The sequence below is a fragment of the Magnolia sinica genome, chromosome 3 (assembly GCF_029962835.1).
Source record: "Magnolia sinica isolate HGM2019 chromosome 3, MsV1, whole genome shotgun sequence".
NCBI classification, from domain to species: Eukaryota; Viridiplantae; Streptophyta; class Magnoliopsida; order Magnoliales; family Magnoliaceae; genus Magnolia; species Magnolia sinica.
In genome coordinates, this window is record NC_080575.1 from 104,377,738 (window position 1) to 104,404,370 (window position 26,633).

The following is a 26,633-nucleotide window of genomic DNA, read 5'->3' on the forward strand; positions in this document are numbered from 1 at the left end:
TTGGATGGCATGAATCGAGCATTCTTGAATGTTCATTGTAAGTGCCACTAGATGGAGGGTTGAGATTTTTTTTTCCCCACCATTTCCCTGCTGTTCATGGTTAGTGCCACCAGATGGCCAGTTTGGACTCACTGGCTCTACTGCGACATTTGCTGTCTGCTATATATATATATATATATATATATATATATATATATATATATATATATATATATTCCACTGTATTTGAGGGTGGCTTGCAATTCCCATTGAAATGAAAGAACTCAGGCCTGGGCTGGCTCAAACCGATTTATTAATTCGGTTACGCTTGCCTGAAAGCTTACGAGCATGGCCTGTTTCCTGTTTTTCGGGGCATTTTGGAAAATCAGAGAGAATCACATCCACGTATCTCATTCCTTCATAAATGTTAAAACAACTGATGATCAGACAGGCTTTTCATTTATTTTTAATATTTTGCATGGTGGGGCACACCTAATGAACTGCTGAGATCTTGCACAAAAGTGGGTGGACAGGCATGATCATCTTACGCGGAGCATAACAGCCTGTCATTTGCTTGGGTTTAGTCAAATGGAGGTTTACATGGTGGGCTGAGGTGGGATAGAGAGCCTGTTCAGGTGCTATTTATTAAACAGAAAAAATAAGCTCTTATGTGTAATTCTGAAATAATTTTAGGGATATTTTAATCAAAAGTGAAATGAAATCTTAGTAGACCACCACTTTCAGCATTCAGCCTTGAGCATCAAGTGAAGGGATGGGAACTGAAATAGGTACCCACATTTTCAGTGAAAATTAACTTTGAGCACTTAAATCATCTGGATTTTACCAAACGATCTGATTTGTGTTGAGTGCTGAAAATAAGTTCTATCAAATGGTATAGGAGTGAGGGTTGCAATCAGCTAGGCTAAATAATGAGTAAGCCATACATGAGCTCAAGCACCACCCACATACTCTAACAATCCAGGCACACCTGGGGGCAAATTGTTAGCACAATGTTGAGATCTAATGCAGCATGTGGAATGGATGTTGCCCCTAATCACCAATTAATGCAGTTTCAAAACATCCCCATGCCAGGAAGCAGTCGTTTTTGCAGTTACATGCTGCATACGGGAAGCGATCATCTACTTAAAAATAAAAAATAAATTCAGTTCTGTTAAGTTACAGAAAGGTATCATAGGAGTTGCATATGATCTGCAGTGGTTTAAGGGCTTTGATGCATTCCATGGGGTTTTTGGCTTATTGGTTTTAGTTGTCAGAGTGAGCACCATGTCTCATGTCCGAGTCATGGAGGGGACGACCTATGAAAAGGATGACTTGGACCAAAGAGCAAGCATTACTTCTTGTGTTCGAGTTGCTGATGGGGAGACCTATGAAAAGGGCAACTTGGGCTAGAGTGAAAGCAACCGAAAGGTACATGGGCTACTTGGTACCAAAGCTAGAGTGAGAGCTACAACACTGTGGGAAGGGTACATGGTCAAAGGCCAGAGTACATGCTGCCACAGAGCGGGCCACTGCAGAGTTTGGTGATATGTTATCATCACCCATGGTGTAAGGGCCTAGCTTGACACGTTCCATCAATCCCGAGGAGTTTTGCTTATTGGTCAGGTTGTTAATGAGTGTTGAGAAAAATGAATAGGCATTGCAATGTAGCTTAGGATGATTCTGTTCAATATCCTCAAACATGAACATACATTCATTAGTACAAAACATGGTCTTATTTTGTTTGCTTCCCAAGGTATCAAGAACAGAGAAACCAATGCTAACAGATCTAGCAAAATTCAGATCCTTGAAATTTCAATGGGAAAATAATGGGATGAAAAAAGCAAAGTATTATGACTTGAGCAAGAGAGGAGGAATCAATATGCTGATGGTAAACCTTTATATGGATCGTTGAACGCATCAAGGTTTCCTGGACGAGAGAATATGATCTGCATATGATAAGAAGCCATGTGTGAGAAAGAGAGCCTATTATACACATTTTGCTTGATCACACGGAAACCCATGTAAGATATTTTTAACCATTGTATAGTAGATATTCACCTAAGGATGTGTTTAGTCACGGTAAATACCATGGCGGGTGACCAACCAGCTGGCATTGTTGATGCTGGATTCAATGTATCTAACTGCTTCTGCAATGTTTTTTTACTTTTAGATAGGAGAGAAGTAAAAATATTCTAAAAATTCTAGTGGAAGGTGGCAATGTTGCGTTTTCCCGCCTTCAGCAAAATGGCCTATTAACAAAGTTTTAAGTCAGGGATACAATTTTTATGCTATTTTCGTCTTCTTCGTCTTCTTCGTCTTCTTCTTCTTCTTCTTCTTTTTTCATTTTATTTTATTTTTTTAAATTTATTATTATTATTATTTATATTTTTTAAATATGATTTTTCTATTTCACGCTCTTGAAACCATGTCATGTTCAATTAATCTAGAGTCCCCATGTAGCCATCAGCTATACCAATCTGAATAATTGCTGTTCTAGTACTTTCAAAATACTGAAATTGCAGTTCACTTGATCAAAGATGGAATTCTTTTTCATCATCAAGTTCTATTTCGGTCGGATCCAAATTGAATGAAGAAATAGGATTTTAGAGATAAGGAACAAACCATGCATAAATCCAAGTGACTCTTTCGTAAATCCAAGCGATCTTTTCATAGGTTTTTGTCCTCACTTGGATCGGGGGATCGAATTGATTATAGAGACATGAGTTTAATTAGTCAATTTATCTACTTCAAATTCATGGAAATGTCTATAAATTGACTCTCTTTAAGAAGAAAAAGAAAAACATGTCATCTAGGATAGATTCTAACCATGGAAAAAAGATATGCAACTGAAACTTATCCAGATAATACCTGATAATTTCCAAGTGTGTGTGTCTTGAAACCAGCCGCAGAATACACAAAATAATACTCCCATGTGCGAATGAACTTCTCGTCAAATCCTAGCGAAAGAATTTTACTGAATGACAAGGAGAGGTGCTACCATATCAGAACTAATGACTATTGAAATGAAAAAGTATTACCATTTGATGGAGATCTAATCATGAAATTGTATTCTTCTCTTTAAGTGGAATATGTCGAATATATCCTATACAGCTAGTTCAATATCTATCATGTTGCAAATGAGTTCTACTGGAAATATGGAGGGTCCAAAACATTTATTTATTTTTCGAAGGACCACCATTCCGAAGTAGCATCAACTGGATCATCCTTATCTGAACAATGACCTTGTTTGTGATGACAATCCATCTTCCAAGACACTATGAACATCAGATTAAATGTTTCTTGAGATGCATGAACAGTCCATTGATGGGTCCTACCGGATGGGCTGACTAGTTTGATCATTGAACATTTTTTAAATCATTACTTACCCAAAATGTCACGATTCAAGAAAAAAAAAAAAAAAAAACACAAAAGAAAACTATCCCAAATGGCCATTCTACAATCCATTGATCAGACATGATTGCCCTCCCAGTATACTTTCAGCAAGTGGAAAGTCCAGATCAATGAGCACATCATCACCGCATCCAAGAAAAATGATTTCCACTGTAATATCATACAAATTAGTTGTCTATAATTCTAAAATAAGCTAACCATGGCGGAAATTCTAATTCTTACCTCCTATTCGCCATGAACCTATTCCTCCAGTATATCAAAGTTTGGTAGTAGTGAATGCCTATGTTTTCAACGTGTTCCACACTGCATTTTCCAAGTTAATGTTGGTAAATTTTGAAAAAGAACAAGAAAGAGAAGTAAAAGAAAAATGAAGATTTTTAATTGTAGGATTATTACTAACCAGAGTCTGGAAGAAGCTGCCATGGCTGATGTTAATCTACTCAAAGATGGAAGGCATCCACCAGGAAATATATATTCCTTTATAAAATCGGAGCTCCTCCTATACTCATCATATCGTTCATCTGGTATTGATATGAACTGCACAATCGACCACAGCCAGTCAATAAAAACATGAAAAACACACAAATAAATTTGACTGTGTATGTGTAGCCCAAACATGAGGTTGTTTCAGTCATCAGGTCAACATGACCAGGCCAAGAAATCGGGACGGCCCCCTCATCAGGTGGGTCACACTTGCATGAGAAAGATTCACGGTTAGATAATATACGAGTAGTGGCCTATATTCAGCATATGCATGGCCCACCCAATGAGCGGACTGGCTTGAGCTTGAGATAGGGCATCTTCATGTTGGGAACCATTCAGCTAATAGGGTTAGATTGGCTGTTTTAAGACATTTATGATTGATTGATGATTTTTAACTGATCAGATAATTCAAATCGAACCATAATTAAGAAAAATTATAATAGGCAATCTGTAACCTGTAGGACAAACAAACCATCTTCAGCCAAAACGGATTCGCAACAACCGAAGAACTCTTCCATGTATTCATGGCCAACTCCTTCTATCATCTCACTGTAAAAAAAAAAAAAAAAAAAAAAGGTTCACCAGTTGGGGAATGCAATTTAATTCTGCCTCTTAAAAGCTGATGGAGTTTCAGCAGTTGCCAGGAAATCACCATGATATAATCCTGTCATATTTCTGAGAGCTTGGCAGTTGGCGATAGTCACATAGAAGGAATTTTATCTTGTCCTGGAAACACAATTAATTAAAATGAGAATGTCAACCAAACATGTCTTATAAAACCAACTTTCAAATATTTGGCAGTCTTGGAAGATTGATTTTCAAGAAAACAGTATCCATGAGTATTCTTCATCTCTAGATTCCATTTAAATACAACTAACAAAATAAAAATAAAGGGATCAATCAATCTTTGAGCATTTGGTTAGTAATCCATTTCCACTGATATCACAATTTTGTAAATAGAATTTTGAATAAAATAAACTACCTGGAGGCCAGCTTCTTTCACTTTCCTTTCTGCATATTTCAGCTGCTTCTCAGACAATGTGATACCTGTGTATTTACAACCAGTTCTCTTGACAACCTCTATAGCTAGGCTTCCCCAACCACAACCAATCTCAAGAATTTCATGCCTGGCATTGATTCTGGCCTGGATCATTTTGAAAAGTACAGACAAAGTCAGATAAGAACGAATTAGATGGAATCCCATCCAAATACTATTTAAATAGAATAGTTGGTGATAAGGGCCTCACCTTTTCAATCAGGAGAGAGGTTTTCCGTAGCTGCGCAACCTTTAAATCTTCATCCTTGCTCTTTCAGATGGTTCAAACATGGAAGTTAGAATCCTATAAACTGCACCTATAACATACTAGAAATAAAGGATTAAATTGAGTAAAGATTGTTTTGCAAGTGATACACACCTTAAATATAGCGCATGAATAGGTCATTGTTTCATCCAAGAACAATGCAAAGAGGTCGTTACTCTAGAAGCATGAAAGTTAAGGACAGACCGTTAAATTATATTTTGTTATAATACAAAGTACAATAACATCATGATGAACATGGAGAGAATGAGTAAGGCTATGTTTGGAAACCATGGGTTCCATGCCAAACAGTGGAAACAGGTTTTCCTTTGAAGTGACTATTCATGTTGTTTGAATAGCAAAGAAAAGGGTGGGATTCTACCAATAAATCATTACACTTCCATTATTTGGATTCTTAGCACAAAAACTAGATGAATTTTGTGAGAGGAATATGGGATTTCCACTTTTTTTTTTTTTTTTTTAAATTTTAAATTTAGGTTAGCATGTTAGTACACACCCAATTCCACTTATCCAAACATGGCCTAAATGAAAGACCCATGATACAATGCTCAAATTGTAGTATATGAGCAAACCATGAATCATTGGAATGAATCAACTTAGGTAATGTCAACGAGTGCACTAATGGGACTTGTATCCTACAGCTCCTATGGCGAGAATCCAATACAATATCTAAGTGACATTTTGCAAAAGTAGGTGCCACTACAATGAATCTCAATTCGTCCACCCGGTTCTAATATGACAAGCAGCATCAAGGGAAGCATCTTAGGAGCTACGAAATGATTGGCTGAGATAAAAAGTAATGGTCCAAACAGCTATGCCACTTAGTTCTTGGCACTTGTATGAGAATGTGACAAAAATATTGTTGAGAAACAAAAGAATGGCTATACAAAAATACAAAACACCATACAAAAATAACAATCATATCATGCTAGTTCATTTAATATAAATGATTTGAGTTAAACACAGATGAAAAATGAACAGTGGGGCTGAATCTCTCGACTAGTCCAGATTCAATGCAAGATCGCCCAGTGTATTATCATTTCATAATAATGACACAAGCTGAATCAGAGTGGTGTGTGTGGAGAGCTCTTCAAAGATCAGGATTTGATTTCGAACTGGATGAAAGTGAATTGGTATCATCTAACTCAGGAGAAACGGACAAGGCTTACGGGTGTTATACACCTTGGTGATTTCACAGGAAGAAAATTTTTGGGGAGGCAGCATGAGTAACTAAGATGTACATTGTTTTCTCTCAGCATCAAAATTTCTAACAGTTCTATAATCCTCACAATTACAGAGAACAGGAAAAGTAAAGGTCATTGACATAACTTGTACTGACAATTCTGTTCCATTTTCAGTAAGATGAAATCAAATTTACAAAGTCAGATTCAGGAAAAAATTGACAAAGCAATTGATTCCTATTTGGGAAAATTTTGGGAGACTTTCAAGGACGATTCAAGAAAAAAAGAGAGGAAGAAATATTAAAAAAATAGCAATAAATATGATTTCATTGAATTTATTTTGGATTTTCTTTAAACTATTCTACAACGACAGTGTGAGTGAAGATCTGTGCACGAGGCATACACTGACAGCCATGGATGCACTGACACTATACAAGTTTCTCTAGTTAATCAAAGTTCTACTTAGCAGATGGCCATCTTGTACAAAAATGAATATAGCGTTATCAGATAGTAAATTTGAAGTTAAAGCCGTGAATCTTCCTCGGTCGAAAGTTGAAAGGGAGATTCACGATGGATAACAAAGACCGGTCACAGAAGTCCTACAATGGAATAGTAAATTCAATACTGATGGATTGAGCAGACCAGATCATAATGACGAGAGATGTTTCGACGAGCTTGCGTGAGAGTATTTTGCCTTGAGATGTGCTGATAGAAATATTTTGCAGATGCTACTCCAGCTGTGAGGAACAGTGGTGTCCACCAACCCCTGGAGATGCAATTTACCGAATCTTTAGGCAATGAAACATGAGACATCTACATAGGAGATATCAAATTATTGTCTTGTTTTGCAGCTGAGTGTTACTAATAAAATACCTTTTATTAGAATGCTTTCTAGCACTTGTATCCCTGTTGGCAATAAAAATCTGCAAAAAATAAAATTAAAGAATACCAAGCAAGATAGGTAAATTAATTTGATTAATGATTTGCGATGCCAAATATCGGCATCAAACATGATTGTCTTACCATGAACAAGTTTAAAAGACCTTCTACTTCATCGACAAAAGAAATATCGCCATTGATATATGCATCTGCAAGGCCTAAATCAGCCTGTGTAGCAACCTGTTAAACAAGTTAAATGCAACTCAGCATGTGTGCCGCATTCTCAAAAGGCATGGAAATGTGATTTTAGTTGGCATTTATGTTCAGTTGAAGATTATCAAGTGACATGTGGTCAGTATGAACTGTTGCTCGATATAAATGGAAAACTACCTTCCAGTAGAACAAGGGATGATGAACTCTCATGATGGATTTCGGGCTACTTTTCTTGTTGGTGGCTCCTTCAAAAACATAAATCGTACCTCCTTCTTCCAACAATCTGTGGACATCAAGAATATTCAAAATGAAAATATGTATTGTACACTATGAGTCAATTTTAGTATGGATGGCCTGAAATGAAAACAAGAGTGAAATAGTACGTTAGAACAATGTAATGCTGCGAGCAGAAAGATTATAATGAACAATGGAAAGATACATGAGAAACGATTTGACTCCATATTTCTTGAGTCCAGGATACAGACATGGAAATGGTTATTGTCAGAAAGATTCTACATCAAGCTTCCATTAAACTGATATAAAGTTACAATTAACTAAAATTAAATAGGCTCTTAGTCTTTGTAGCAAGTTAAAATCATTGACATGAATGGAATGTTGTAAAGATACCCAAATCTCTGTTCTTGTTGTTCTTTCTTTCACCTTTCTCATTGGATTCTGAAACATAGGATGTAAATGTGACACAAGTTGTTGGAGAATTCAAAGTCTAGAAGACTATATATGCCGAAGCAACATCACTCAATTTCATCATATAACATGTAAGAAATAAGCAAATTCTGCGGATGGTGGTACTGAACAAAGTTGTCGCTGATAACAGTAATTACCAAACACCAATTCAGATGTCCCTCTTTCACTATTTTCTGAAATATTAAATGAGTGGCTTTCCGCTTCGAGGATGAAAACTTACGTTAAACAGCCTATGGATATATATCGTTCAAGGAATCTAGTAACAATAAGGCGTGCTCCAGTTTCCACTAGAGAAGGTACCATATGTTTTCTGTTTCTCAGAAGAACACAGCTCTTTCCAAGCACACCATGTGCGGCAACCCTGCCAGCCTGAAAGAGAAACCCAGTATTCGTGAGCAGCAGCCTATTTGATTCCTCAATTTGATGAAAATTACTGCTTAATGAAAAACGAGCATGAGGTGCCCACAGTCTACCAAAAGCTATATATCTGGTGATGTCGGCAGGATAGATAGTTTGGAATGAATCAGTGAATAGAGATAAATATTATAAAGAAGACGGAATATACAGTGTTCAATCAAGTATTTGCCAGCCTAATAAACCATATATGCCGGGGCCACCTTTTGGTGACCCGAATTGTTCATATGGAGGGCCATGGTGGATGAGAGGTGCCCCAAAAACTCTTCCCCATTTCTTAACCCGAACTGTCTGATTGGGCTCCCATTAAAAAAATGGACCATTGGTTGTAATTCTCCATTTTCATCAGATGGACATGATCATCTGACCAGGGAGAAATTTGGCCATGGTCCATACATCTCTTTGCTTTCGTAGGAATATTTGGCTTTTTCTGAATTACTTATGCCTAATGGTAATATGAAAGCAATCAATTACCTTCAGTCCGTCCTCGTGGAAGCCAAACCCTGCAAAGGAAGCAGCCTACTCATTAATAGCCAATGCAAAAGACGATCATAAAGAAGAAGGAAGCAAGTACTTGTGCAACAAGAAAGGAAAGATAAATTGCATAAGACTGCATCCATCTATTTTGTTTCATGACTATAGCAATAAAATTCCATAGACTGCATCTATCGATTCCAAGATGAAAAAGGCTTGTAAAATAGAAAAGCTTATACATGAAAAACCCAACTGCTGCACTTAAGATACAACTTCAAATGTGCCAATTTTCTGGAAATTATGAATGATTTAACACAGGTGATTGAAAACTCCATCACTTTTTAATGGAAGGCAGAAAATGAGCAACCACTCCATCCATGTACCTGCCGATTCGATTATCAGAGAGAAAGAAAGGAAACTAGCTCACCTTGATATGCTCCACAAAACCATATTCCTCTCTTCCCTTGAATTCTATCAAGCTCATGTATAGCTTTTGAGGCAGCAACTGATGGAAAAGGATGGCTTGTTGACCATTTAAGCAAATTATACTGTGGCATATGAGGTGGATTAAGAGTAACAAGGAAAGGAAGACCACTATCACCAAGATTCTGCAATTTCATACAGGCCATGCAATAATTAGAGTACTTGAATCATGGACGCAGGTATATGCTTTTGAAGACTGTCACATGGAAATCATTCGGGTGAAGACAAATAAGCAGAGCTCACATTCCTTTTGTTCTTACAAAGACATTTATATGAAACCTTTTGAAGGAGATGTAATCAACGATATTTCATGCAAGAGTAATGTCAGAAAATGCATGAAGGACATGTTGCATACCTGTAGTACATTCAGCCAATATGTTAGACATACTTTGTCACCAGTGGTTCCAAGAAAATTCCATGCACTCCAGGCTGATGGGTTTTGGGGCATAAAGGTTTTGTCACGGTGAAGGAATATATCACTGCCAACAGAGCACTATAGATGATTGCACTTTTTAATGAGAAACAATCACAATAAAATGCATTTCGTTAGCTTTGGTAACACATTTTTTATTAAGCAGAGTTAAATAAACTCATGAACCCAAATGATATGAGAAATATATCTTTGATCTGAATCCACATCCTCCAATTGAAAACATCTTTTGAAGGGCTCTTCAAACACCATCACAAAGGAAATAAATTTCTGGAAGTTCTTAGTTCAATCCATCATTTGATTTGCAGAAATAAATTAGGACTAGTGTTAGTATTTGTTTTAGTGAATCAAACAAAGGAAATCCTCAGAAAGAGCTCCATCAATGAAAATGGCGGCCTCTCTTTAACGGTAAAGGAGCCTCTGCTGATATCTGTTTGAAGGTTTCTTTGGGAAAACCGGGAAAGAAAGAAAAATCATGCAGCAACCCTGGATTTGGGCTACAATTATCGTGAAACAACCATTCTCTATTGAGATTTGGGTGAAACTAATTCATCATGGGACACTGCTGGCTAGAAATGCTCTTGAATCACATTGGTTAGTCAAATGTTCCAAGACAAGAAATTCCAATGACGGACGACTTAGTCAGTTGAAAATATAAAGACTAGTATGTTACTTTTTAATATTAATTTGAGTATGACTATCATCATTGTTTCCTAAAAACCCCAAATTGCCCCAAATTGGCAAAATAAAATAAATCACAAAAGAGCAACCCAGTTCATTTATGAGTAGCTGACCACTTTCTCAAAAGAACCAAATACGCGCAATGCGCCGTAACTTAAAAACTAAGCTCACTTTCTTCAATATGCAAAAACAAGAGTCGAAATCTCAGGTCCACCCAACCATATTTCTTAATCCTTTTAGTATGTTATCCTTGCCATACTGTTAATGCTTTGCACTAAAAGATTGTAGGTAATTGCATCTGAGTGGCAAACAAAGATGAGTCCTTTCCGTAATAAAACAATTTATGGTACTCAGGCATGACAATGATACAGAATGAGTATAGTTTCTACACATATGATCGAAGTATCAAACATGGATATGATATGAATGCGTTACCTTTGAAAGCAAAGAGAAAATGATTCTCCTTTGGTTTTCTGTATTCCAGACAACCCTAAGAGGTTGAATATATAGAGATATACAACATCTATATAAAGAAAAAGATAAAATTAGAATCAATTATCTATACATGGAAATAAGACACGTTTCCTGTCTAACATCCCCCCTCAAACTGATGCTGGTCATCGACAAGTAATAGTTTGCCAACAAAATATGAGTGACGTGCAGAAGTGAGGAACTTTGTGAGAATGTTTGCAATCTGATCATGGGATGCGACATGAGGAAGAGAAATGAGCCGAGACTGAAACTTCTCTCAGATGAAGTGACAGTCAACTTTAATATGCTTTGTCCGTTCATGGAAAATAGGATTAGAGGCAATCTGAATGGCACTCAGATTATCTACATGGAGTGGAGTAGGATTCTGTAGATGAACGCCCAAGTCAGAAAGAAGTCCACGTAACTAGATAAGCTCACTACATGCAGTTGACATTGCTCGATACTCGGCTTCCATGCTTGATTTGGAAACAGTGGCCTACTTCTTACACTTCCAAGAGATGAGAGAAGTGACGAGAAAAACACAGTAGCCAGTGATAGATCTGCGTGTGAGAGTACAACCGGCCCAGTCAGCATCCGAATAAGCACGAAGGTCCAGATTAGCCATAGAGGAGAAGAACAGTGATCGATCCAAAGTTCCACGTAGGTTTCGTAAGATGTGCAACATTGCAGTCATATGAAGAGTTCGAGGAGCAGAAATAAACTGGCTGACAACATGGACAACGTAGGCAATATCAGGACGAGCCATTGTTAAGTAAAGCAGACTCCCGACCAAACGGCGGTATAATGTGGGCTCCGCAAGGAGATCACCATCGTCATGGCCATATTGAACTTTAAGTTTTAAGGGAGCCTGAACTGTCTTCTGATCCATCAATGAGGTTAAGGCGAGAAGATCCTTGGTATATTTATGCTGGCTGACTAGGATCCCACGTGTAGAACGTAAGAATTCAAGTCCAAGAAAGTATGTCAGATGTTCAAGGTCCTTCATCTTGAAGGATGATTTCAAAACTTCCTTTAATGCTGAGATGCCAGTAGCATTGCTACCAGTCAGAAGTAGGTCGTCAACATATACGAGAACAATAACAATTCCACGATCAGTGATGCGCAAGAATAAGGATGGATCATGACCACTTTGAGTAAAGCCAGCACCTGTAACAACATCATGAAAGCGTTGGAACCATGCCCGAGGGGCCTGTTTGAGACCGTATAGAGCTTTCTTTAGGCGACAGACCTTATTAGCAGGGATTAAAGACCCAGGAGGAGGTTTCAAATATACTGTTTCTTGGAGGTCGTCAAGAAGAAAAGCATTTTTCACATCCATCTGAGTGAGTGGCCAAGAACGAACAGATGATATTGCAGAAGAGTGCGAACAATTTTCATCTTGGCCATAGGAGTGAATGTCTCATCATAATCTATTCTGTGTTCCTGTTTATATCCCTGAGCCACAAGCCGAGCTTTGTATCAATCCAATGATCCATCAGACTTGAACTTTACAGAATAAATCCATTTACTCCCAATTAATTGTTGGTCAGTGGGTCGAGTGACAATATCCTACGTATAGTTATCATCCAATGCTTCCAGTCCTTCTGCCATAGCCTTCTTCCAACAATCATGAGTGGCTGCCTGATGGTATGAAGTAGGAATAGATACAGTATCCAGAGTAGCATTCATGGTAGACATAGAGTATATCAAGCGATCAGGTTGTTGATGTCCACGAGTGGAACGATGTACTAAGGTAGGATCTGGATCGGTAACAGGTACGGTAGGTAGAGTAGTAGGTGGTGGATCTATACGTGGTCGTCGTAAGTAAACCTGCAACGGACAAGGGAGTGTACTCGATGCAACAGGAATATCAGGAAAAACAGTAAGTCCAGGAGAGTTTGGTGTGGGTGAAGGAGGAACAGATGCATGAAAGGCAATATGCTCAATAAAAATAATATGTCGTGACACCCGAACACGACGAGAGACTGGATCATAGCAACGAAAACCTTTCCGAGTTTCTCTAGATCCTAGGTACATACATTTGACTGATTTTGGAGAAAGTTTGTTACGTTCACGTGATGCCAGATGAACATAACATATACAACTAAAAACACAAAATGTGGAATATGTAGGAAGTAAACCGGTGAGAACAAAGTAGGGAGATTTACTGTTCAAAACTGTGGTTGGCATTCGATTAATCAAGTAGACTGAATGCATCATAGCTTTCACTCAGAAGGAACGGGGAACACTCATAGCTGTCATCAGGGTATTGGCAGTTTCAACAATATGACGATTTTTTCGTTCAGCCACCCCATTCTGTTGGGGAGTATCAGAACAGGTGGTCTGATGAATAATTCCATGATCCTGAAGATATGTATGAAAATTTGTGGAGAGATACTCTCCCCTTGAGTTAGAGCAGAGAGTTTTAATTTTTACCCGAAATTGAGTGTCCACCATAGAGTGAAATATCTTAAATTTTTAAAAAACCTGTGACTTGAAGTGCAGAAAGTAAATCCAGGTGTAACGTGTGAAATCATCAATGAATATAACATAGTATCGTAGTCCAGAAAGTAACATAATTGGTGAAGGACCCCAGACATCCGTGTGCACTAGCTCAAACATAGATGATGATTTCGTAATACTTAGAGGAAAATGAATACACTTACTTTTTGAAAGACAATAGGAAGAACAAGAATAATTCAAATTACTTTTATTAATAGAAATATTCTCTAACATGCCAGAAGAAAACAGCTGAATAAACCGATTAGAACATGGATGACCCATTCGAAAGTGCCATAGTTTTCACATTTTATTTGCTAAAGAAATATCCGAGGAAGATGGAGAAAAGAAACAACGAGCTGGAGTGATAGATGGGGTCAAAGTCCAGCACGTACAGACACCCATGTCGCCTACCCTTCCCAAATACCTTCCCCGTTGCTAGATCCTGCACAAAACAACAATTTGGAAGAAATATGACTAAGTAGTTATTGGATGTAAGTTGACCAACAGAAATTAAATTTGAGGAGAGTTTAGGGACATGAAACACATCACGAAGGGTAAATTGGTGATGGGCAGAAGGAGAGACTCAATGAACCAACAGACTGAATGAGTAGTCTAGTGTCATCCGCAGTAAAATTAGCCTAATTTTCAATGTAGGGACGAATGTCACGAAGATGTGATACGTCACCAGTTATATGATTGGAAGTACCCGAATCGAAGAACCATGTAGAAGATGAGGAGATACCTGACATACCGGCTGCAGAAAAGGCCTGCGCGGTCTGCTGGAGAATCGCAGGAGTCAAAGATGAGGAAAGACCTTCAGCAGAAACAGTAGATGCAGTATCACTAATAAAAGGCTCGGAAGAACTAGTCGCGGAAGTAGCAGAAAGAGCACGACCACGGCCACGACCTTGACCATCATGGCCACGGTCGAATGAGAATGCATAGGCACGTGAACGGCAATCCTGAATATCATGACCAGTCCGTCGACAATAAGCGCACCAATCTTTGCACTGAGCGACGACATGTCCCACTTTGTTATAGCCGCGACAAGTTAACGGAGTGGAACCACGGTTTGGTGCAAAGGTGGATACAGCAAGTACCAGATCAGAAGGTCCCTGAGATGGTCCCTGAGAGAGAACTTGCAGTCGTTGTTCCTCAGCTAATAAATCATCAATAACTGAATTCATTGAAGGAGTTGGGCTATGGTTCAGGAGAGCGGCCCTACAATGCTCAAATTCCGGACGCAGCTTCATAAGAAACTGTCTAACTCGCGCACTATCGCGCATTTTTTGGAATATCTTAAAGTTATTAGGGAATTCTGGATCCATCATAGCCATCTCTGTCTAAATTGTAACCATTGTAGAGTAGAATTCTGAATACTTTTGTCACCCTGAGTAAGGTGAACCAGATCTTGTTCCAGGCGGTATAACCAAGCCGCATTACTCTGTTGATAAATAGTCTGGAGATGCTCCCACATTGCCTTAGTAGTGCGATGTGGCGTGAGACCAACAACAATTGTCCGATCGACCGAATCGAGAATCCAGGTAATAATCTGTCCATTTTTCATTTCCCACTCAGCCACTTTGTCGGCATTTGTGGAAGTGAGGACAGTAATAGATCCATCAATTAGTCCCCACAAACTATGATCCTTGAGAAAACTCTGAAAGTGGATAGCCCATAGATTGTAGTTGGTACCATCGAAACTACATCGTGGGGCCTCTGTACAGGAGTCTTTGTCAATAGTTAGGAAGTGATATAAACCACGCCAAGGAAGAAGGTACCTTGCAGCAGAAGAGCCGGTTGTAGTGACAGAAACAGAACAACAACAACAACAGCACCAGAGGCAGGGACTGTGCACAGTATAAAGGCAGGGGCGTGCATAGTACAGAGGCAAGGGCATGCGCAGAGGGTGATCAGATGAGGCAGGGACGTGCGCAGCAAGGCGTGCAGCAGGACGTGACAGGACGCGGGCAGGGATGTGATCGGACAGCAGGGGTGTGAACAGACAGCAGGGGTGTAATCGGACAGGCCTGGGGATGGTTGGACGGGGGTTGGGGATGGTCGGAGGTTGGGGATGATCGGACGGGGGTTGGGGTTGGGGATGGTCGGACGCAGTAGAAGCGCAGAAGGAGGTGCCGGAACAGGGTTTTCTGACGTAGGAGGGGCCGGATTTGTCAGGAGGTGGTGCCGGTGATGAAGGAGGTGCCGGATTAGGATCGGTATAGCTCTGATACCATGAAAGCAAAGAGAAAACGATTCTCCTTTGGTTTTCTATATTTCAGACAGTCCTAAAAGGTTGAATATATAGAGATATACAACATCTATGCAAGGAAAATAAAATAAAATCAGAATCAACTATACAAGGAAAAAGATAAAATCAGAATCAATTATCTCTACATGGAAACAAGACACGTTTCCTATCTAACAACCTTCTTTAACCTATCTGTCTCATAGACAACAATTGATTTGTTTTTGTGGTTCCTAAAGGTTATTGGTTGGCAATTTCTCATAAATGACACCAGCTTCAAGAACCGTACAAGGAAGAAAAATAGGAAATGCATGGAAAATGGAAGGACAAGGTACCTGCAAACATATTGAAAAGCACCAAGTATTTTTCTTTCTTCATGAGTTGTTTGTCCTCCTAAGATTCTCAAAGCATCTGGGGCATGAACGGCCAGTATACATCCATCATACGTTTCTTGAGAACCGTTTGCATCTAGCACACAGCACCCTGCCACATAATACTTATTTTAGCAGCAGAACCCACCGAGCTTTGGAAATAGGATGATTAAAGATATAGAGCTTTGGAATTGGTTCAGACAATCGTTTGTATTTAAAATGTTGAGCTTCTATGCTTATCAGATATTTTCAAAATGATTAATGGACCCTATGCCTTTTTATGAAGGAACCCTTTTTTCTACTTTTGGTCCTACAGTAGAACCAAAATGTATATATGTAATACCCTAAGTAGAAAGAGAGGTGTGTGTTTCGAGAAGGGTGGGTGTAGATATCATTTGTCAGGTGGTTAATCATGTTTGAAGTTCCATTGATGAGAGAAGCCTCTAGCAACTGTTTGAATTGCACCGTGTTTCGAAATTTTCTTTTGGATCAAGCATTCCGGGATCGTCTCTAATCATTTATGAAAGCCCAGTTGGACACTACATTGCTTCAATAAAGAAAAAGCCATATGGATTATAATATTTTGAGATGAGAAAATTATCCGGTTTGTTCTATTATGCTTATGGTACCTAAATTTCCAAAATCACCTATGTTTTCAACATTGACATTGATTCCTTGTAATGAAAAACAAGCTACAAGTTTCTACTTTTTTGAAGTAATTAGATTAAGAACTATATAGCTTCTTTGTCTTACACTTTCACTCTTTTAGACAAACACCTATAAGGCGAACCCCAGATTGATCACGAGATTACATGAAAGTAGGCCTTTCGAATTACTGTCCAATACTCTCCAGTAAAAAACTGCTTACCTCCATCAATCGTGGAAACAGACCGTACCTCGCAGCCTGTCCTTATCTGGCAGCATCTATTCTCCAGCTCTTCTCTGACCTGAACATCATGAATTTTTACAGATTATTCAAAAATAATCATCAAACTGATCCCTTTTATGACTTAAAAGTGATATACTTAAGGTGTGTTTGGATGTTTGATTGGAATGAACTTCAAAAATTCAATTCAGTAAAGTCCAAATAACAAAACCAGGGCTAGTTCCACTCTGTTCATTTCCTCAATTTTGAATAAAAATGTCGCCACTCCCACTTTGTTCATTTCCTCAATTTTGAATGGAACGAATTCCAGTTCAGTTCAACTGGTGCATCCAAACAGTACATAAACATATTTCAAAAGAAGAAGGAAGAAAAAGCATTACCTTGTTGACGTAAGTATGGGAACGCGATTTGACCGTTAGCCATTGTGGTCGACCAAAGAGCTGCAGTGATGACAAAGGTTCTAGTCAGAAACCAAACACATTCCTAACAAATAGTTTTTAAGTAAAGCCTCGCAAGTGTCACATGAAAATCAGGATTGAAAAAAATGGGATATAAAGGACTTGAAAAGCTTATGGGATGTGTAAGATACACACACATATGTACATAAAGCATCAAGGAGATGTACCTGAAGAAGGTGATGGTTGCGGCAAAACGAAAGCACAGAAAAAGCTGAGAAGTTCAACACCCCATCTGAAGGGCAGGACCATATTGAAGCACAAACAGGTAGCTGCAATGTTCCACCATTGAGATCACAAGTAAAAGTACAACAATGCTTGTAACATACCAAACATGTAAATGAAAGTGTAAGTACGTGATCGCCGTGGCAGGCTCACCAAATAAGCTTCTTGAAATAATTTGGAATAACCACGCGACTTGAGGAAACTGCCCAAGGTTTCGCTGCGATCAATGTCTGGGTTGTTCTCAAGCTCTTCAAGGTACCTACCATAAGCAGATCAAAATCTATCATTAGAAATGTATAGGAAAAAAATAAAATCAGAATCTAACAAAGAATGCATTGAAATAATGTATGTGAAATCTGATTTTGGCAAAATAAAGATCCCAGGCCAAGTAGATTCTCACTGAGCATTTGTTACAACCACTCGATTTGGTCATGATTTTTATTTTTATTTTTTAAAAAAATTGGTGTGTTGAAGGTGAATTGAAATATTCATATTATGTTCAATTACTGGAATTGAAAATGGGTGTAAGCAAATCAATCAGTAGTGTGGTAGAAGATATCAATTCACATTAGAAAATTCCATAAACGAAATGAAATGGTTCCATGTCAAGACTGCAGTCATTCAAACTCCTACATTTGGAGTTAAATTCTTTAAAAAAAAAAAAAAAAAAAAAAAAAAAAAAAAAAATTACGGCTCGACTATAATTGAATATGAAAGAAACCATTCACAAATGGATATCCAAATGGATTGAATTTGCAGAGAGCATAATTTTCTATGCACATACATCACATGTATCATATGTGTGATCATCCATGTTCAAACACTCACATGTGCCACGTGTGCCTTCGCCAATCTTCAAGTGCCTTAAATATTTCAACAAGTGTCACCATCCATTTTAAATCCTCACATGCATCATGTGTCCATTTTTACTTCTATGTTTCTGGCCATTCGACAGATAATAGCTAGTCCAAGATAGTATAAAGTAGATAGTTTATAGAAGATAGCATGGCCAAACAATCTGCCTGAAATATTTTAAAATTTCAGTTTCATTTGTGTGTAAAACGAAGATGAGCACAATCGGACGGTTGATATAGTCTGATCAATGCTATTGACCGGCAATTTTCCATCCACAATAGGGACCATGATTGGGCTGCCTCGATTAGTGTGCCCACCTACCCAGATGGACACAGTTGTATGTTGAAACATGGACCATAGACTATACATGTGGCCCACCTGATGAGTGGGCCAGCTTTATCTTTGAAGGGGGTTATGTACAAAGTTGGTGGTCCTGATGGTAGGGGCATGATTTTGAAATGCGTTGTTCCCATGCATGTCTTGCTTGACATTTTGTCTGTGGATGTGGTGATTCACGTAAATCTTATGTCTCTTGTAGCCTGTGGTTGTTAGTACATTTCTCTTCTTGTGTAATTTTTCTCATTTCAGAAAATCCTCACCTAACTGGATTAGATTGCATCTCCATATTTTCTCCCAAAGAGTCTTCGTTTAGGACATCCAACCATAGAATTGGTGGGCTACACAATGAAGATATATAACCAATTAGGTGCAAAAATCGGCTGGTCCAATCATCATGTGGCCCACACAGTAAAAATAAGCGTACAGCTGTTGATGTGATTGATTAATGTACAGGATGTGGCTCACCTAATAAGTGGATCAGAGGGCAGTATTCATCATGGGAGAAATTGGATGGAAAAATGGGGCCACACAGGCTGATTGCATCAGTTCACATTTACAAGAACAATGAGATGGCTACCCTCTCGACACGTGCTGATGATAGCACATGTGTGAGCATCATCTGCTCGTCCCATCATATATGTGCCACGGTACACATTCTAGAAAGGTCCAGCAATTAGGTGGGGACTTTCGTATGAAGAAAGATGGACAGTTAAAAGGAATTGATCACACTTTCTTTTTTTCTTTTATTTTTTTTTATTTTATGTATGTGCTTCGCCCACGTGATGACCATGCCAGCCACGGGAGCGGATTAGGTGTTACCCGGGTAACACGTTGGTGGGTGTTGCCCTAACCATAGGGCCCACCTTGATGTATGTGCTGTATATCCACACCATCCATCGGATTTTCCAGATCAGTTTAGAGCACGGTCCCAAAAATAGAGAAGATGCAAATTTCACATGGACCACACCACAGGAAACAGTGGCCATTAAACGTCCACCATTAAAAACTTCCTAGGCCGACCGTAATGTTTATTTTCCATCCAACCTTTTGATAAGGTCACACAGATCAGGATGTAGGGTCATGGTGGGCATTCAATCTCTAATGTGTGATCCAATTGAGATATCGACCTACCTCATTTTTGGGAACCATGCATTAAAATAAGCTTGAAAAACTGATGGACGCCCTGGATACATAACACATTCATCAAAGTGGGCCCCACGGTCGGGAGACACTCACTAACTATTACCTGGGTAACACCTAATCTGCTACCGCCAGCCACAGCGCATAGATGGTGACCCCCACGTGATGAACGGTCCAAAATCTCACAGACATCTGCCACATTTTGTAGGTGGACCAAGGGATAGTAGTCTTACAAATCCTACTCTCGCGAGTAGACCCATTGTTCAGACGGTGATAAGGTTCCCAAGAAATATATACGGTCGATTGCAGTGGAGCTGACGTGCATCACGGTTCACCATAACTTAAAAGAAGAAGCAGACAAACAAAGAGACGATGTTTTGGCTGCGTTCCGCTTCATCCTCTGCACTAGGCTTATCTATAAATCACCGCATGGCTAGATAGTTTGATGATCCAACCGTCCATTAGTGAATCAGGCTGTTGATGACCTACTGCACGATAATGAGGTGACAATCCGAGCCACTGGATGATAAGGATACTTAGCCACTCTTCTTTCGAACCGTCGATGGTGGGACTACTAGAGTGTCCAAATGATATAATATTTTAAACGATGTCTCCCAGCCATTACATCTCTCATCAGATGGACGGTTCGGATTGTCCTCCCATCCGTCACATTATGTCCACCAACCCGATGGTGAGATAAATAACCTTACTTTTTGGTTCACAATACAGTTAATGTTATAGAGTGTAATTAATTGATTATAATCAAAGGTTAATCTAGTTCCTATCGTGGTTTGACCATCACTTCAAAGAACAGTGATCAGATGGCTAGTATCGTCTGATCTATGGAGAGAGAGAGAGAGAGAGAGAGAGAGAGAGAGAGAGAGAGAGAGAGAGAACGTACTCGATCACGTGGGTCTTGAATTTGAGAATTTCACGGATCATTTGCCAGAAGAAGGGATTAAAGGCATTGGTCTTCTGTGCAAACAAGCTGGAGAAACCATTTCGGCTACCCCACTCGCAGCCCTGGCCCATGCCCAAGCTCACCGAAAATGACATGTCTGACCTTTCCATTTCAATTCCCATGCTCTCGAACCACTCACTCATATTCGGGTAAGTCACCTGTCCATTCCAATTCCATCCCCATTCACTATCTCCAAATTAACAAATTCAAAAATAAGAAAAAAGAAGAAGAAAAAAAAACCAAATATTCTCTTAGCCCATTTTTTCAACTTGGTGGGACCCATTAATTACTAATCACCCATCACATGCCTTTTCAATCTCGTCACCAAAGACCAGTTCCTCTGTCACTTTCGTTGAATAAGCTTATTCCACAAAAGGTTACGTGGGGCCATGTGTGCCTCACATCCAATCTTCCATCATGTCAGCTCCCTCATTTCTCCTAGGACCCCAAAAATATGGCTGACTCGAAAAACTCTGGTGGGCCACACCATGCAAAATCATGCCTAAAGCTTTTAAAATCATGTGGGCCACACCATGTAAAATCATGCCTAAAGCCTCTAAAGTCATGAGATACTCCCACGTGAGTTTTGCAATCGCCTGTTTTTTACTTTGTCTAGTCCATCTAGTGAGTTGCATCTTCTAACACCTTGATCCATATCTCACGTTCGTAGGCTAAGTGAAAGATACCTCATTTCAACAATGAGGTCTTGGCATCGATTCCCCTAGTGGGGGTGGCTAACAGTGAGGATTTCATATATAGAAGGCATTGGCTCACTCACAATCTTAAATAAGATAATGACCAATATTTAAAACTTATGTGAGCATTTGAATTTTGGCAAAAAAAAAAAAAAAAAAGATTCGCGCTTCAGGTCGTGGGTCCTCAATATTTTATATTAAACCCAAGTTTTAGAATAATAAGGTGGACATCCCCATCTCAATTATTCATTGCAGTGTGACCCACCTGTGTTTTATATTGACCTGGCTTTTGAGACACACGTAAACTTGGACACACCTTATGGACAGATTGGATGTGAGCCATACATCATGGTGGGCTCAAGTTGTAGAATAAGCTTGTTCTACAAACGTTGCTGAGGAATCAGCTTCTTGTTTGCAGGCTAGAAAGTGGAGAGCCAGTATTGTCTAGCCATGGAGGCACGGTCCATCGACGGTGCGCCCCCAAAAGGCCAACGACCATGGTCATGAACTGGATGGTCCTGTCATGGTGGAGCATACTTATAAAGGGAAAAAAAAAAAAAAACTTAGAAAGAAAATTAAGTTGTCCAAATTCAACGGTCGATATTTAATGTTTAACATCATTAGAAAACTGTTATTTTGGACTTGTAATGGACAGTTAAAAATATAGTCCCATTTCAACAATTGGGTATCTTCTAATCAAGGGTTAAGATTGCTCAACCAATATTGGGATTATGACTTCATGATTGAGGTTTCAGCAATTTAATCAGTTCAATTTGAGTAAATGTACACCGTGTCTACAATTCCTGGATGCCTGAGTATTTTGTGCGCTGACATTATCATATTCTAAAACCAGTAAAAGGACTGAAATTGTCATAAGCAACGGGTACAACACGCTAGCTATGTTGGCATACCTTACCGTGCATGTGCCATGTTTTTAAAGTGGGATAAGAGCCAAATGTCATCACTGCCTGTTGTACTCAGCAGCTACAAAAACCAAATTATGTGGGCCCAGTTTGTTGTGCATGACATCCACTCGATCCTTTGGGTGTGTGTATATTCCATCTGAGCCATTAATTAGGTGCTAATAACTTGGATGAAGATATCCTTGAATCCAAAACTCAAGCGGGCCCAAAGTGCATGAGCTCTGAGGATTTAGTTGTAATTTGACATTGTTTCTCATGTTGTGGCCCACCATCGGTCTGAATTTTGGGATCTACGTGAGAATCCATATCTCATGGAGGAGTGGATGTCAAACAAGCAACATGATGGGCCCCACAAAGTTTGGTGTTATACACGCTTACTACAGCACGTGTTGTGATAGAGCATTCCAATTTGGTACCTAAGGGATGCGAATATCACGTCGCTCTAGGGAAGCACACGGCCAGGGATTTAGAAAATTCTCAACCGTACATCGTGAAGCACACGGCCAGGCTGAATCATAAATTACCTAAATACCCTTTTCTTTCTGTACAAACCGGAAGCGGATGGGGTTGTTGACCTAATACCACCCATATTCCTGGTGACCCACCAGGATGTATGTGTTTTATCAACGCTGTCCATCCATTTCCAGCTCATTTTATGGCATGACAGCAAAATGACCAAATGGACCACAACACCGGAAATGAGTGGGGATTGAAAGCTTACAGTTCAAAACTTCTTCGGGACCATAAATAAAAGTTTTGGATGAAGCAGATATTTGTATTTTCCCTATGTGACCTTATTGACAGGTCGGATAGAAAATAAACAACACCATAGGCCATGTGAAGGTTTCAACGGTGGATATCAGTATCCCTGCTCTTTCCAGAGTTATGGTCCACTTGAGTTTTAGATATGCTTCAAGTTTAGACTCATGCCTTAAAATGAGCTGAAAAATATACGAACCGTTAAAACATATACATCACAGTGGACCCCACTGAGTCCAGTCACGGGCCACCACCCAATCAACTTGGTACAGATGACATTGGACCTGTTGGCCCCGTGCTGCACACCCATTTATTTTATATCGTTGATGCGGAAGTTGGTGTTTGGATCTACCCTTTTATTTATTTATTTATTTTTTTACACACACACCCCACACACTCACACCTTAGTGGGATTTCACCACCTATGGAAACTCAAACTCTTGATTGGGTGTTAAAACTCCCGAGAGTCTACCACCGTATCTGGATCTACCCATATGCACCGATAACTTATTCCCAAATAATGATTCCTTGTGACACAGCACCGACAATTTTAAGAACTCGGTTACTCTTTAAAAACCAATGCATGTGGACACCTCTTGATGGTATTCAATGAAAACAGAAGTTCACCATGCATGGCTCAAGAAAAATGTTACTTACCCGATTGAAGACCATGAACCCAAGGTCCAAATCTACGCCATCGAAGGTCACGGTCCAAGCGTGCCCGCCCAAGTAATCTTCCTTCTCATACACCACCACATCGACCCCAGCTTTCGCAAGCACTTGAGCCGAAACCAATCCACTGACCCCAGCACCGATCACCGCAACCCGCATTTCGGATTGCTTTTTGAGTCCTTTGGATTTGTTCTTCAAATACACGCTATAATCTGCTTCTTTGATGATCTAATCACATAATTATCTTCTTTAATTAATGAAAGTAGAAAATGTATCTGGTGCAATTGCCTACGTCGACTTCAAGGTACGTGGTGCAATGGCCAGCTACTGTCACGTGCAAAGGAACAGCACCAGCTTGGTTGGTGGGCCGCACATTTATTGGTTCCAAGCATTTGGCTAGCATGTGACACGTGTCAGATCGGGATTGGATGAATTTGCTATGTAAGCGATTACACTGGATGAGACATTTGATACTCTGGCAGAGTATGAACCTTGATACGCAGGCACTAAGAAATACATTAAATTCTGAACCCATTGACGCTAAGTCACAGTCCTAAAGTCAACGTGGTTGAATAATCCGCACCTCTGATTCATGGAATAGATAGGACCAATGGATATTTCCTATTTTAACCGTTCAATAAATGTCCACCAATTCGATTTTCAGGTAATCAAAAAAATATAAATTTTTGGTTTACGATTCATCTAAACTGGGTTTGATAACTTTGACGGTTTAATTCGAATTACTTCTATGCCACGTATGCAATTTCTAAACGCCGGTGTATCATCAGTCACAATCTGCCAGAGTATCAAAGTTTCTCGCCACAAAACAAAGATGAATCGACGAGAGGGAGAGAGAGGGGAACGGATTCGCTACTCCCCCTGCCACCAGCCAATGGCTGGTGGTCGGTGCTCTGTGGGCCCTAACATGATTTATGTGTTTCATCCATGCCGTCCATATATTTTTTCAGATCATTTTATTGTATGGAACAAAAAATTAGTTATATCAAAATCTCAAGTGGACCACATTACAGGAAACAGTGTTGCATGAGCGTCGACCATTAAAAACCTTTGGATCAAGCTGATCTTTGTTTTTTCCCTTCATCTGGGCGTGTATGACCTAATAAAAAGTTTGGATGTCAAATAAACAGTACAGTGGGCCTTAGGAGGATTTTAATGGTGGATATCCAATAATAATTGTTTTCCTATGGTGTGGTCCACCTGAGATCTATATCCCTCTAATTTTTGGGATGAAGCACTAAACTGATCTGTAAAAATGGATGAACGGAATGGATGAAACACATACATCATGGAGGGGCCCACAGAGTACCAACCACCAGCCACTGGGCTGGTGGCAGGGGGAGTAGTCAATCCGTTTCCGAGAGCGAGAACCATGAAAATAAAAACTTGAATTTCTACAACAAAAAATAAAAAAGGCTACATTTAAAAAAATAAAAAATAAAATACATGAAACTCCAATTTGGTCGTTTCAAAATGAAAGTTATTCCAAAAATACTATACAAATTCTTCAGGGAAACTTTAAAATCGGCTTAATATTCGAATAAAAGCAACGGCCACGTTTGGCTGCATCAAATATCATGAAATTTCAAGATTACTCACTCTAATTTGATGCAGAATATTACGAAATTTGGTGCAACCAAACGCAGCCTGAACTAAAATCTTAAAATCTGAGAAACCCAAAACAGAAATTCCTATATTATTTGCATAAACTCAACAAAACAAATGTGGAATAGGATTCCAATTTACATATCTAAATCCAAACGGAAATGGAATGCAATAATCTTCAGAACAGAAATGCAGAAGCTTCTCGACCGTACCTCAGCTTTTCTATCAGAGAATTCCCATAGAGAGAAACTCTCTTCGACTTTATTGATATATTGTATGTTGGGAAAATGAAATCCAACCTACCAATGGCAATGTTCAATGAAGAAACCCAAAAAAAAGAGAGAGGGAAAAAAAAAAAAAAAACCCCAGCATCTAGAAAGACGACCGACCAAGCTCCCACATGTTGTCGAACAGCAATCTAATCTCATTTGTTTTACCTCTGTCGCGACTGAATTTCCAGAATGTGTCGCTCCATTGGGGCCCACATTATAATATGGTCCAATGATTTGGACGGTTCATGCTTCATTTGGTTCCATAAAATACTTACGATCTAATAATAAAATTTCATTGATTATTCTGAATACTGATCTTTGAGTTGAATAAGGAGTCGTTGAAAATTCTATTTTCCATGGTCTGAATTCATCTATATATAATAATGGATAGAAATATTATTTCAGTGTAAAATTATTACTATATCCCTTCTATCATACTATACATAAAATGGACGGATCTGATCATTGAACCGTATCAGAGTATCGGCCAAAATGAGGGGACGAATTATGAGACAACATAGAGAAAAGACGAACTCGTGTTACAGCAGAACCGAACGGACGCAAATTGTCTGTGCCCCGGCCCC

General features: G+C 39.2%; 1 protein-coding gene across 3 annotated transcripts; it reads right to left on the reverse strand.

Annotated features, from left to right (window-relative positions):
- Positions 1 to 1,667: 1,667 nt before the first annotated feature.
- On the reverse strand, positions 1,668 to 26,099 carry LOC131240519 (uncharacterized). 3 transcript variants are annotated; one of them, XM_058238795.1, is made up of 25 exons: positions 25,990 to 26,099; positions 24,140 to 24,382; positions 21,046 to 21,263; positions 17,964 to 18,069; positions 17,756 to 17,857; positions 17,511 to 17,570; positions 17,113 to 17,191; positions 16,209 to 16,356; positions 9,897 to 10,020; positions 9,486 to 9,666; positions 9,059 to 9,087; positions 8,391 to 8,539; positions 7,643 to 7,748; positions 7,397 to 7,492; positions 7,247 to 7,296; positions 7,016 to 7,139; positions 5,289 to 5,351; positions 5,121 to 5,180; positions 4,856 to 5,017; positions 4,526 to 4,599; positions 4,329 to 4,422; positions 3,791 to 3,927; positions 3,613 to 3,693; positions 2,848 to 2,953; positions 1,668 to 1,925 (listed from the first exon to the last, which is right to left on the reverse strand). In XM_058238795.1, the coding sequence occupies exons 2-25, from the start codon at positions 24,311 to 24,313 to the stop codon at positions 1,854 to 1,856; spliced, it is 2,595 nt and encodes an 864-aa protein (XP_058094778.1). In that variant the 5' UTR covers positions 24,314 to 24,382; positions 25,990 to 26,099; the 3' UTR covers positions 1,668 to 1,853. The 3 variants fall into 3 exon arrangements, with proteins under 3 accessions (XP_058094778.1, XP_058094779.1, XP_058094780.1); XM_058238796.1 differs by lacking the exons at positions 21,046 to 21,263; positions 24,140 to 24,382; positions 25,990 to 26,099 and adding an exon at positions 18,639 to 18,715; XM_058238797.1 differs by lacking the exons at positions 17,113 to 17,191; positions 17,511 to 17,570; positions 17,756 to 17,857; ... (2 more) ...; positions 24,140 to 24,382; positions 25,990 to 26,099 and having other exon boundaries at positions 9,897 to 10,034; positions 16,209 to 16,348.
- Positions 26,100 to 26,633: the final 534 nt, after the last annotated feature.

Coding starts and splice junctions, on each gene's coding strand:
- LOC131240519 (XM_058238795.1), bottom strand. CDS start 24,313: ATGCGGGTTGCGGTGATCGGTGCTGGGGTCAGTGGATTGGTTTCGGCT. Junction 17,571..17,755: donor GCAACCATCACCTTCTTCAG/GTACATCTCCTT, acceptor TCATCACTGCAG/CTCTTTGGTCGACCACAATG. Junction 2,954..3,612: donor AGGTTCATGGCGAATAGGAG/GTAAGAATTAGA, acceptor CTTGTCATTCAG/TAAAATTCTTTCGCTAGGAT.